This window comes from Myripristis murdjan, chromosome 8 (genome assembly GCF_902150065.1).
Source record: "Myripristis murdjan chromosome 8, fMyrMur1.1, whole genome shotgun sequence".
Taxonomy (NCBI): Eukaryota; Metazoa; Chordata; class Actinopteri; order Holocentriformes; family Holocentridae; genus Myripristis; species Myripristis murdjan.
In genome coordinates, this window is record NC_043987.1 from 24,718,666 (window position 1) to 24,730,829 (window position 12,164).

Here is a 12,164-nt window from a genome sequence, read left to right on the forward strand (position 1 = left end):
AAAACAAGTTTGTAATCCTGGTGCCCTAAAACCAAATCTGAATTTATTTCCTCATAATGAGAACTAAATGCCTGGCTGCTACAATTAAAAAAAATATATAAATGTGCACAGTATTAACGTTTTTAAGCACTATTGTTGGCGATAAATAGAATAATAAATGATGTGTAAACTTGTGGTTACCCAGTCATGTGGGTGTTATGACCCAGGGAAAATGGAGGCACAGATGATCCTCTGCCTCCTGCTGACACCCAGCTGCAGACCAAACTTTAACTGGGATGTCTGCATCAAGTTAGACAGAGTTAGACACAACAGTGGAAGTGGGGGGATTTTACCTTCATAGTAAAAGAGTCATATTTGTAATTTTCAGTACCAAATAACTGAACGTAGCTCTTTAGATTACATTGGTCAGCAGGGAGAAATTGGGGCTCCATTAATACTTTTATTGTCCTCATTAAATCAGATGCCACAACTTTTTTTTTTTTTTTTTTTTTTTAATTATTAAATCTGGGGTGGGTATGATGTGAAAGACACCAATCAAATAACTGCATTGATAAATAATTATCTTGAAATTGGACATTTCAGTTACTGAGTAGTAACACCATTTTTTTTTTTTTTTTTTTTTTTGTAAAAGCATAATATAAAAAAAATGAGTCCTTTTTATATTGTAAGAAAAATATGTTGTTTTGAAGTTGTTTTTTTTTAATTTTCATATTTTCATATAGACTCTTATTTTACTGTTATAATACACTGATTCTTGGGAATTTGGATAAAACAGGTTTTAATTTTGAAAAAAAAAAAGTGAGTTAAATTACAAAATCTGAAGGTATATCGTTATAGGCCAAGGTCTTGCCTGTTCAGCAATGTACCGGTGCAACCTCATTTTGCATTTTTTCCATAAAACAGGCGTTTTCCCAGTTATTAGGCTACTTTGTTTTTGTCAACACCGTCAAGGTAATGTTTTTTTTATTTGAAAACATATTTTTGTATTAAAAGAGACTATTACTTTAATAACTCAACAGCACCAAATCAGCCGAAATCATTATGCAGGCCGGAACAAACTATGCAAAAGGAGTTGTTTAGCAATGTGATTGGGCCAGCCCAGTGTCAATCGGGCCGCTGATCTACTGGTTGTATGGGCCAGTCAGCTATTTAAATAATAATAATTAAAAAAAAGTGTCGGGGGGACGGACTGTCGGCCCACATAGCACATCGGCCCACCAGGCAAATGTCCGGTGTGCCCGATGGCCAGTTCACCCCTGCGTCACACGCACACATCATCTTCCTTCTCATCTGTCATCATCATCACCTGCAGCAGACAAACTTAGCACAGGTATGTGACGTCACAAAGAAGACCGTCTGTCAGCGACACGCGCAGGTCCGGACAGGTATGTGACGTCACAAAGAAGACCGTTATGGACACGCTACTGAGAAATGATGTTAAACTAGTACCTTCGCTACTTGTAACGCCGCTACTGCCCAACATTGCACATATCCTACGTCATGGTATGGACAATGACGTCAGAGCCCACAGAGTTATATGTAAAGGGTCTACACGGACCTGTCTGTGTGCATAGCCGGTATTCTCAACATGAAGCGTGTGAGGAACTTGTTTTGCCACAAACTTTCTTCCCTGAAGAAAGACAAGAAGGTCCATCCAGAGTCTCCTCCGGATGAGACCGCGGCGGCCACCCCCACCGAGCCGCAACAAGATGCCTCAGGACTCACCACTGCCGAGGCCGAGGGCTGCAACCCGCTCCCCTCACCAAAGACATCTCCAGCTGGACACAGCAGCTGGTCCGACCCGTCTGCCACCACAGCCAGGACTGAGACGATCGACACCCTCCGCGCCTACATGAGCGGCGCAAACAAGCACAGCATCACTGACTTTGTGCACATCCTTGAAGCCATCGTGAAAGAGGTGTCAGACAAGACCTCCCAGCTGCAGGCCGGCCTCCTCTCTAGAAACACAGCGCCAGCTGAGCAAAGCGGAGCCGTGGTCACAGAGAAAGAAGCCAAAGAGTGGCGCGATATCATAGGAAGCGTTATGAAGAGTTGTGATGAAATAGCACAACTGATATCTCGCAGTCCGAACGCATCAAAAGCCCTGGAGCTGATGAAGCGTCTGGATGTGATATCGAACAAGTCATTCACCTGCAGGAGACAGCTGGACGCGTTGATCCCACAGGACAAAGGCGAAGCCAAACGCCCCAGCCTGTGTAAGAGGATCCGCTCCAGGATGGCTGGACTTCGGAGCAGCGCCAAGGAAAACCTGAAGACACTGCAGCGCTGGATTTACAAGAAAGTGGCCTGGCTGTTTGGTTTTGACATCGTATTGTTTGCAGCTTTTGTGGTTGCCTTACCATTTGTAACTACACCACTGATAATTGCTTTCAGTGTCATTTTCAGCGCCTGCTTAGCACTTGCAATTATTGGCGTTTTTAAGGAAGAGCCCTAATTGACTCGTGCTGCACTGATGACCAGAAAACAATTTGTCAGTGGTTGAGTTGCAAAGCTGGTCGCTTGGCCGGTTGGAGGCTATAGGCAGTCCACCATCGTACATCTTGTCCTGAAGTGTATTAACATACAATTCAGACCTGATGTAATCAATAAAAAGCATTGCAACAAATTGCAAGTGTGACAGTTTATATATATATATATATATATATATATATATACAGTACAGGCCAAAAGTTTGGACACACCTTCTCATTCAATGCGTTTTCTTTATTTTCAGGACTATTTACATTGTAGATTCTAACTGAAGGAATCAAAACTATGAATGAACACATGTGGAGTTATGTACTTTGCACACTCTTGGCATTCTCTCGATGAGCTTCAAGAGGTAGTCAGCTGAAATGGTTTTCCAACAGTCTTGAAGGAGTTCCCAGAGGTGTTTAGCACTTGTTGGCCCCTTTGCCTTCACTCTGCAGTCCAGCTCACCCCAAACCATCTCGATTGGGTTCAGGTCCGGTGACTGTGGAGGCCAGGTCATCTGCCGCAGCACTCCATCACTCTCCTTCTTGGTCAAATAGCCCTTACACAGCCTGCAGGTGTGTTTGGGGTCATTGTCCTGTTGAAAAATAAATGATCGTCCAACTAAACGCAAACCGGATGGGATGGCATGTCGCTGCAGGATGCTGTGGTAGCCATGCTGGTTCAGTGTGCCTTCAATTTTGAATAAATCCCCAACAGTGTCACCAGCAAAACACCCCCACACCATCACACCTCCTCCTCCATGCTTCACAGTGGGAACCAGGCATGTGGAATCCATCCGTTCACCTTTTCTGCGTCTCACAAAGACGCGGCGGTTGGAACCAAAGATCTCAAATTTGGACTCATCAGACCAAAGCACAGATTTCCACTGGTCTAATGTCCATTCCTTGTGTTTCTTGGCCCAAACAAATCTCTTCTGCTTGTTGCCTCTCCTTAGCAGTGGTTTCCTAGCAGCTATTTGACCATGAAGGCCTGATTGGCGCAGTCTCCTCTTAACAGTTGTTCTAGAGATGGGTCTGCTGCTAGAACTCTGTGTGGCATTTATCTGGTCTCTGATCTGAGCTGCTGTTAACTTGCGATTTCTGAGGCTGGTGACTCGGATGAACTCGTCCTCAGAAGCAGAGGTGACTCTTGGTCTTCCTTTCCTGGGTCGGTCCTCATGTGTGCCAGTTTCGTTGTAGCGCTTGATGGTTTTTGCGACTCCACTTGGGGACACATTTAAAGTTTTTGCAATTTTCCGGACTGACTGACCTTCATTTCTTAAAGTAATGATGCCACTCGTTTTTCTTTAGTTAGCTGATTGGTTCTTGCCATAATATGAATTTTAACACTTGTCCAATCGGGCTGTCGGCTGTGTAGTAATCTGACTTCTGCACAACACAACTGATGGTCCCAACCCCATTGATAAAGCAAGAAATTCCACTAATTAACCCTGATAAGGCACACCTGTGAAGTGAAAACCATTTCAGGTGACTACCTCTTGAAGCTCATCGAGAGAATGCCAAGAGTGTGCAAAGCAGTAATCAGAGCAAAGGGTGGCTATTTTGAAGAAACTAGAATATAAAACATGTTTTCAGTTATTTCACCTTTTTTTGTTAAGTACATAACTCCACGTGTTCATTCATAGTTTTGATTCCTTCAGTGAGAATCTACAATGTAAATGGTCATGAAAATAAAGAAAACGCATTGAATGAGAAGGTGTGTCCAAACTTTTGGCCTGAATGTTCCTGGTAGTATTTGGGGGGCAGGGGCTACTACAGGAACGTCCTCTCGCTCGGCCCTCTCAACTGCCGTGTCTCCACTGACAGGGCCGAGTAGGAGGAAGGTTTAGAGTTCTCATCGGGCCTGAAAATTAAGACCCGACCCGACCCGGGCCGGACTGGGCCAGCCCGAGGCCCGACCCGACCCGACTAATTAGCCGAACTTTAGGCCCGACAGCCCGATAAAGCCCGAAAAAAAAAAAAAAAAATAAGAATAAAAAAAATCGCCAAATTCGCCATTATTTAGCAGAGCCGGTCGGCCGCGGCACCGGGGCACCATCAGTCGTTATCAAGCGGGCCGGCCGCGGCACTGGCCAGCATCAGGCAGCTCACCTGTCAGATCCGGCAGACCTGACGGGTGGGCGCGGTATCGGACGGTGCCGCGGCAGGCCCGCCTGATGCCGACTGATGGTGCCGCAGCATGTGCGGGTCAATACGGTAGTCTAGAAAACTGGAGATTTTTTTTTTTCCCGTGCGCCCCCAGTTGCACTGCCCATAGCAGAAACCGTCCCTGCTGCCGAGTCTGCCAGCACAGCTGCTTGCAACCCTCTCTCACTTGTTTGCGCTGCGCTCGCACAGCTGGTTGTCTGTCTGTCACTGAAAGTTTAGCCTCCAAATCCAATCCAGTCTCTCACTCTCTCCACCAGTCACATAAAAATGAAACGTCATAATCAATAACAAAACACATAATTCTCTTAAAAAAAAAAAAAAAAAATCCCCCACAGAACCCGAAGCCCGACCCGACCCGCCCAATTCAGGTAAATTTTAGGCCCGACCCGACCCGAAAATGTCGGGTCGGGTCGGGTCGGGTCGGGTTCGGGCAGAATATGAGAACTCTAGGAAGGTTCCGTATTTACAAAGTCAATAGCATTTTTCATTCTAATGGTCGAAGTAGCCTATAATGACAGTCTCTAATGGCTAATAGTAGCATAGGCTAATGGTGATTTTAGCAAGAGGGTATAAGCTTCAATGCCATGTCTTGGAATCAGGTTTATAGGCTACACACAATATTCACTCAATCGGGCTTATTTGTCTATCCTCCTGAGACCCAGCCTATTCAATTATGCCCTAGGGACATAGGGCGAAGGCAAGGAAACACCCTGGACAGGTCGCCAGTCCATCGCAGTTGAATAATATAAATATGTAAAAAAAAAAAAAAAGAAAGAAAAAAAAAAAAAAGAAAAAAGAAATAATGTGTCCTTTTTAGATATACTCTTTGAGAATCTGTGCATGCCATTTGTTAAAATACACCTTTCCAAGATGCTAAACCTTCTAATTTCTCTATTTGTATACTTGTCTTTCCTCATCTATTTTTGCCCACCCCTATGCAGGCCTATAATGCCATAATATGTGCTTTGAAAAGGGAATTTGAGGGGGAAAAAAAAATAAATTCATCTTTATATAGATTGGCTACTTTCATGTGAATTTAGCGCTTGCCTTTGCAGCCACTTGCGCGACACTATGGGGCTTTTATTTTCAAAGCCGAGACCGGAAGTCTTAATTCCACTCCGGCTACTTTACGCTGCTAGCGTAGCGTACGTGCAGGCAGACATGACCATTCCCTGGTGAAGAAGAAAAGTCTCCCATCCCATTCACAGCAGCATTAAGTGAAACCCTCAAGGGAGCCGGCGGAGTGATAATGCTGCTCGGGAGCTGGTGTCTGGCCCTGGTCCTCCCTGCCCTGGTCGCCGCTCAGTATGAGGAGTACAGCTTCAAAAGTTTCCCGCAGAGCGATCTCATGCCGCTGGATTCTGCGTACAGCCACGCTCTGGAGCTGTACGCCGAGCACAAATGGGCAGAGAGCGTCAAGTACCTGGAGCTCAGCCTGCGGCTCCACCGCCTGCTGCGGGACAGCGAGGCATTCTGCAGCCGCAACTGCAGCTCCGTCAGCCGGGACAACGACACGCTGTTCGCCGACAACAGCCTCCGCATCGTGCGGCATTTCCTTCTCAGGGCGTCGTGCCTTAAAAAGTGCAAGGCGAACTTCCCGGTGTTTAACATCGCTTATCCACGGAGGGATGTCCTGGAAGCCTTCGACAAAAGGACGCCTTATCGGTACATACAGTATGCATACTACCAGGTGAGAGCAAAAGGCTTTGTGTGTATGTGCTGCCTCATGCTGGCTCCCAAAACTGGGTATTATTTTTTGTGGAAAAATTAACTATTCAATATTTGATACCATCAAAGTAAAAAAAAAAAAAAATGCATAGCACAAAGAGTTTTAACTCACCTTTGATTGATCCACACACAAGGACATTATTGGACTGTTTAACTTATATTTGATAACTTCAGACAAACAATAAGCCCCACAAAGAATTTGAGTGATTTCGTGCGATATGATACTTGCCATAGACTGTTTCTGAAGGCTATAAACTCATAAAAGGAGGCGTTGAGTCACCATAACGGTGCGTAATGGGCACAATTCATCACCACCAAGTGTGCTGACTCCACAGTCGTTTCCCTGAGGCGGATTCACTCGGCTTGCACGATTCACAGAGGGAGGATTTTATCTCAAGTTGATGTAAAGTGCATTTTCCCTGCTACCTTCTTCGACCCTCCTGTCGTCAAAGCAGCCAGCTGCTCGGCAGTTGAGTATGTGCCACGTCTCTTCCAGTGTTTCCCCTATTAAACAGTCCCCTCATTCTGCTCTGTCAGACACAGAGCTGTGCAGGGTGAAGAAGTCACATGGAACAACAAATGCAGAGTAGACTGGCATATTTGGGCGTTGGAAGTGAGATATTAAAGGGGAATGCCACACTTTTTAAAGAATTCACATAAGTTATGTTCATGCCCCACAACATTCCCATCTGTATTTGTGTAGTTTGTAAAATCAGCTGCCTCTCCGTATGCATGAATGTGGCTGACTTTGTGGTCACATCACAATATTTACACACTAACACAGATGGCAAATGAACCGGACTTTAAACCTCTTCTGTGGGCAGGGACTCCTTCAAAGTGATCCAACAAAGTGTCCGATTTTTCATATGAGGAGTTTAGGTGGGTTTACCCTTTACTGTGACATCCCTGAAGTCGCCAAAGCCACTTCTCGCATTGATCTTCCTTATTTTGCAGACATTTCACTTGTATACACCTCAAAATTAATATGTGCTTTAGAATTATGAACCAAAGTATAACAACACGCCTGCTATCCACTAGTGCTTTTCTGTTCACTGGCACAACAAGAAAGCCTCTGTTCTGCCAAGTGATCTACATCTGTTAGTGGTTGTTGGAGCTGCGGGGTCAGAGGTCACATTATCCAAGGAGCAGCACTTTAAAAAGGGATGGCTGTTTGAAAACGTCCTCGTTTCAGTGACCAGACTGCCATTTCATTTGTTACAAGAATACATTTAAAGTAAGTTTTTCCTTGTTCTCATTTCAGACAAAGACTGTAGAGCCTCTGACAACATTATTATCATTTTGTCTCAGCTTAACCACTTGGAGAAGGCTGTGGCAGCAGCCCACACCTTCCTACAGAAGAACCCTGATGATCCATACTTAACCAAGAACATGAACTACTATAAGACGCTGTTTGACGTGGAGGAGTACCTCATCAACCAAGAGGAGCAGCCGTATGAGGTTTGTAACTGAGCACTGCCATCCCTGTGCAATGCACCATTTCCACGCACTTAACACGCCATGCAGACATTACTTTTGGTGGTCTTGCGCCGAAACAAACATCAGACTGTCCCCCGTGTTGCTCAGAGCGTGTTCCTGAAGGCCGTGAAGCTCTACAACAGCGGAGACTTCAGCAGCAGCACCCGCAACATGGAGCAGGCCTTGACCGAGTTCTTCGACATATACGACCTCTGCTTAGCGGGCTGCGAGGGCTCGTACGAGATCACCGAGTTCAAAGACTTCTATCCCACCCTGGCAGGTGAGTACGGCACATTCAGTCTAAATACCTCACCGCTCAAAGTTGGAACAGCCAAAATAATTAGTGCCTCCGTTCTCGTTTTCTTCAGATCTGTACATCGAGGTGCTGAAATGTAAGGTGAAATGCGAGGAGAACCTGACGCCCAACGTCGGAGGTTTCTTCGTGGAGAAGTTTGTCGCCACCATGTACCACTACCTCCAGTTTGCTTATTATAAAAGTAAGGGCTTGTGATGGTGGCTGTTTTCCTGGAAATGGGACACTGACTGCATTTTGCTTTGTACCGTCATAACAGGCTTTTTATTTTCTGTCCCTTTACAGTGAATGATGTAAAGAACGCCGCTCCGTGCGCGGCTAGTTACATGCTCTTTGACCCCGACGATAAGGTGATGCAGCAAAACGTAGCGTACTATCACTTCTATCAGGAGCAGTGGGGACTAGAAGAGAAAGACTTCCAGCCTCGGCCTGTGAGTGAAACCGCAAACCCATCACTGTTTTGGATTTGTTTGGATTGTAAGGGAATTCATCACCGAAAAACTGCATATTTTGTATCATCTATTCACTCCGAGTTGTCTTGAATGTCAAATGAAAGTAAGTTTAAATCGCATGCTTCATGGAGAACGAAGGCTCCAAAAAGCCGGAGCCATCTCTGTGATCGAGTGAAGCTGACTGGTCGGCAGCTTCGACAAACGACAGGTGCTGCGTGTGCATGTGGCGTTTTCCACGAGTGTGAGGAGTTTGAGTTTATTTTGGACTCATTGAATTATACAAATGGAGACCTTCTCTGCATGAAGAGTTTGAAAATTTAAAACAGATGTTTTCATATCATTTTTGCTACTGTTTGTCCTGTTGCCAGCCAACCCCATTCTAAGGGAACTGACTGTAGTTTTTGGAATATTCTCATTCATTCATCATGAGGCATGCGATTAAAAACTTTCTTCATTCAGTCTTGATCACAGCTCAGACTGAGTGTATCATAGGGCTGAGCAATATGGACAAAATCAAATATCACAATATCTTTGACCAAATATCTCGATTTCAATATTGTAGGGATGAGTATCGGTGCTTCCATAAGATATTTACATGCAGGATTCTTTATAAAAAAAAAAAAAAAAAAAAAAATTAGTAATGTGGCTATGATGACCAAGCAAATAACAGAACAGCTAGCACGGTCTGTTATAGGAAAAGACAACGTTTTTTCCATATCATGATATTAAGATATCCAGTATCCCAGATGATATCTAGTATCATACAACAATATCGATATATCATCATATCGCCCAGCCCAAATAAATCATACAATACACATAATTTTTGGGTGAAGTATTCCTTTATGGTATAATCTATGACTCCATTGTGTTTATTACTCCCCTACCTGCTGTAGCTGGGAAGCAGCAGAAAGCAGTAGCAAAGCTCACACTGGTTAGTCTAAACAAAAGCAGGAAAACTGTCACATAAAGTGGTTTTAGCGTGAACATTAACACAATCTCAGGCTGGTAATTACCTACCCATATACTTATGAAAAAGACGTGCTTGTTTGTTTTTTTTTTTTTTTTGCTTATGGTTAGCCAGTGGAGCGTTGGCAGCAGCGTCAACAGTTTCAAATAAAGTTTGTGTTCCTGTAAATACTCCAAAGGCTTCCAAAATGAAAGGCGAAAGAGCAGTAAACAAAAAAAAAAAGAAAAAGAAAAGAAAAAACAGGCCAAATTTGTTGCTTAGCATAGCGTCATAAAACAGCTTGATGCAGCGTTGTTCCCGCTTGATGCTGAGGTCAACACAAGAGCTGTGTTGTTTTATTATTATTTTTTTTTTCCAGGAGGCTCTGCGCTTCTTCAACCAGACGACCAAGCAGAAAGAGATGCTGGAGTTTGCACTGAACTACCTACAAACAGATGACGAGGTGAGCTTCTCATAGCGGTGTAAAAGAAAAGCAGCCACGGCAGCAAAATACAGCGTGCATTGTATTTTGGAAGAGCTTTTAGTTCAAGCTCTCGTGTTAAAACATCCACTCTGACCACCACGGCAAGAGGAAATAGAAATTTCCCTGCAAGGTCAATAAATTATGATGTTATTCATGGTTGTAGGTAACTAATTCAGTTTTCTTATGTTACTGTAATTATTATCATTGGAGCATCGAGGTTATTTAGTACCTTTTTGTGTACTTGTACCTTTTTGTGTACTTTTTTTAAAGTCAGTCATTTAAGTAAAGTAAGTACATTTTTTTGACTAGGTATTGTCCTTAGCCGCATTTTAAATCACATCCATTATAGATCATAAATTTACACTTTATATTATTTGCATGCTCTCCAGAAGCATCAGTAGCAGTGTCCTAATGTGGAGCCTTTCACAGCAAACAGTCAGTAGCAGAGATTAAAAGAGGAATCGGCTTTTACTTATCCGAAATTCCCAGATTTCCGATGAAAATGATCTGGTTTCATGTTTGTACTCTTGGCCTTTTAGAACTGCTTACAAGAGTGCGTCTAACAAAGCTTTCTCCAAAAAGTAACTCGGTAATTTTAACTGAGTACTTTTTGAACGAGCTACTTTTTACTTGAGTAGGTTTTTACAGTAGAACCTCTGTGAAACACCAACACGTCTACTTGAGTAGTAATTTGTGCCGCTGTTTCCGTCAGCGGTCTTACTATTTTTGGGCAACAACAAATTGCGGAGTGGTTCGCTTGGCCGAATCTAAGTCGAGCCAGCTGTCCATCTTGGCTGTGTAGACATTTTTGTTCTTTTGTCTTAGCTAACATACAATATAGAGTTAAAACTATGCAACAATTATGAGTCAACCCCCACATAACCGTTTTTGGGGTGTTAAACTTTTACTTCCATACTTTGAAAGAGCAAATCCTGAGTGCAGACTGGCTGCCAGAGTGAGAGTTGAGATTGTGGAGGATGACAGCGAGTGAGAAATGGTGAGATGAAGCCAGGGGAAGGAAGGTGGGGGCTGTGTTTTCCACCAGTAGCGTGTGGTATGTGGCTGGGAGGTGTCGGCCACTGAGGCTGCGCTACATGCATTTAACTCAGGTCGGCCCCTCCCAGCTCAACTCACTGCCTAGACCTGGGAGGGGGAGGAGGAGTGTGAGACAGCGTGAATTATAGGCTACCCCAGAGAGAGATTTACACACGGACACATAAAAGAAAAAGTGGTGGAAATGCCAGGTGCAATAAAAGTGAGGAAGAAATGCTTGCTTAGGTGTTTGCCATGGCTGTGTCAGCTGTGTCGGTGCGCCAGACAAATGTAGGTTTCCGTTGACAACAGAGAGTGTTTTGTGTTTGTTTGCAGGACGTGGTAAGTCCAGAAGAGGTGGGCGCTTCTCACTCAGAGCCTCCTGATGCCGAGTTTGAGGGCGTCGGAGACTATGAGGAGTCCTTTATGGCTGATTGGTGGCAGGAGCCCAAAACCAAGTGGGACACCGGAGAGGCGGCCGAATGACGTCCGTCCGTCCGTCCGTCGTCCCCCGAGTAGACACTTCCTCATCCAACTCTCATGAAAACATGCCAAAGAATGTAGGGCAGCCTACAGAGACAGACCCCGTGCATTCACAGCAGCATTCATCTGAGAAACACAGCACACACACACACACACAGTCATGTGCTGTTGGCCCAGCTGAGGGGGAAAAAAGGAGAAATTCATCTATTGACTCCTAATCAAGATCAAAGATCAACATTCTCTGCCAATGCTGCCATCAGCCTTTTTAAAAACATTATTTTTATTATCTATAGCTGGCTTTTTTTCTCGGCTACATTTTTGTACTTGTTAAAGACTGTTACAGTGTTTTTTTTTTTTGTTTTTTTTTACAGTTTTTTATTTAATGAAAGCTGGATGCCTGTGTGCCTTGGTGTCAGGAATGTGATATGTGCCTTATACTGAATGACATGTCAACCAACTACGGTGTTGTTACTGAACTGGGAAGAGAAACCGCCAAATAATTTGTCTGTCAACTGCAGATAATTTGTTTATAATTAAAGTAACATATTCTTTTAATATACATATTGGCCTCCCTCACTTAATGCACCATAAGATTTTAAGGGAC

At 44.0% G+C, this 12,164-nt stretch overlaps 1 protein-coding gene across 1 annotated transcript; it reads left to right on the forward strand.

The window, feature by feature from the left end:
- The first annotated feature begins 5,762 nt into the window (after nucleotides 1–5,762).
- On the forward strand, nucleotides 5,763–12,119 carry p3h4 (prolyl 3-hydroxylase family member 4 (inactive)). The gene is made up of 7 exons (XM_030057015.1): nucleotides 5,763–6,333; nucleotides 7,680–7,829; nucleotides 7,956–8,127; nucleotides 8,216–8,344; nucleotides 8,446–8,591; nucleotides 9,941–10,024; nucleotides 11,414–12,119. The coding sequence occupies exons 1-7, from the start codon at nucleotides 5,893–5,895 to the stop codon at nucleotides 11,561–11,563; spliced, it is 1,272 nt and encodes a 423-aa protein (XP_029912875.1). The 5' UTR covers nucleotides 5,763–5,892; the 3' UTR covers nucleotides 11,564–12,119.
- The last annotated feature ends 45 nt before the right edge of the window (nucleotides 12,120–12,164 follow it).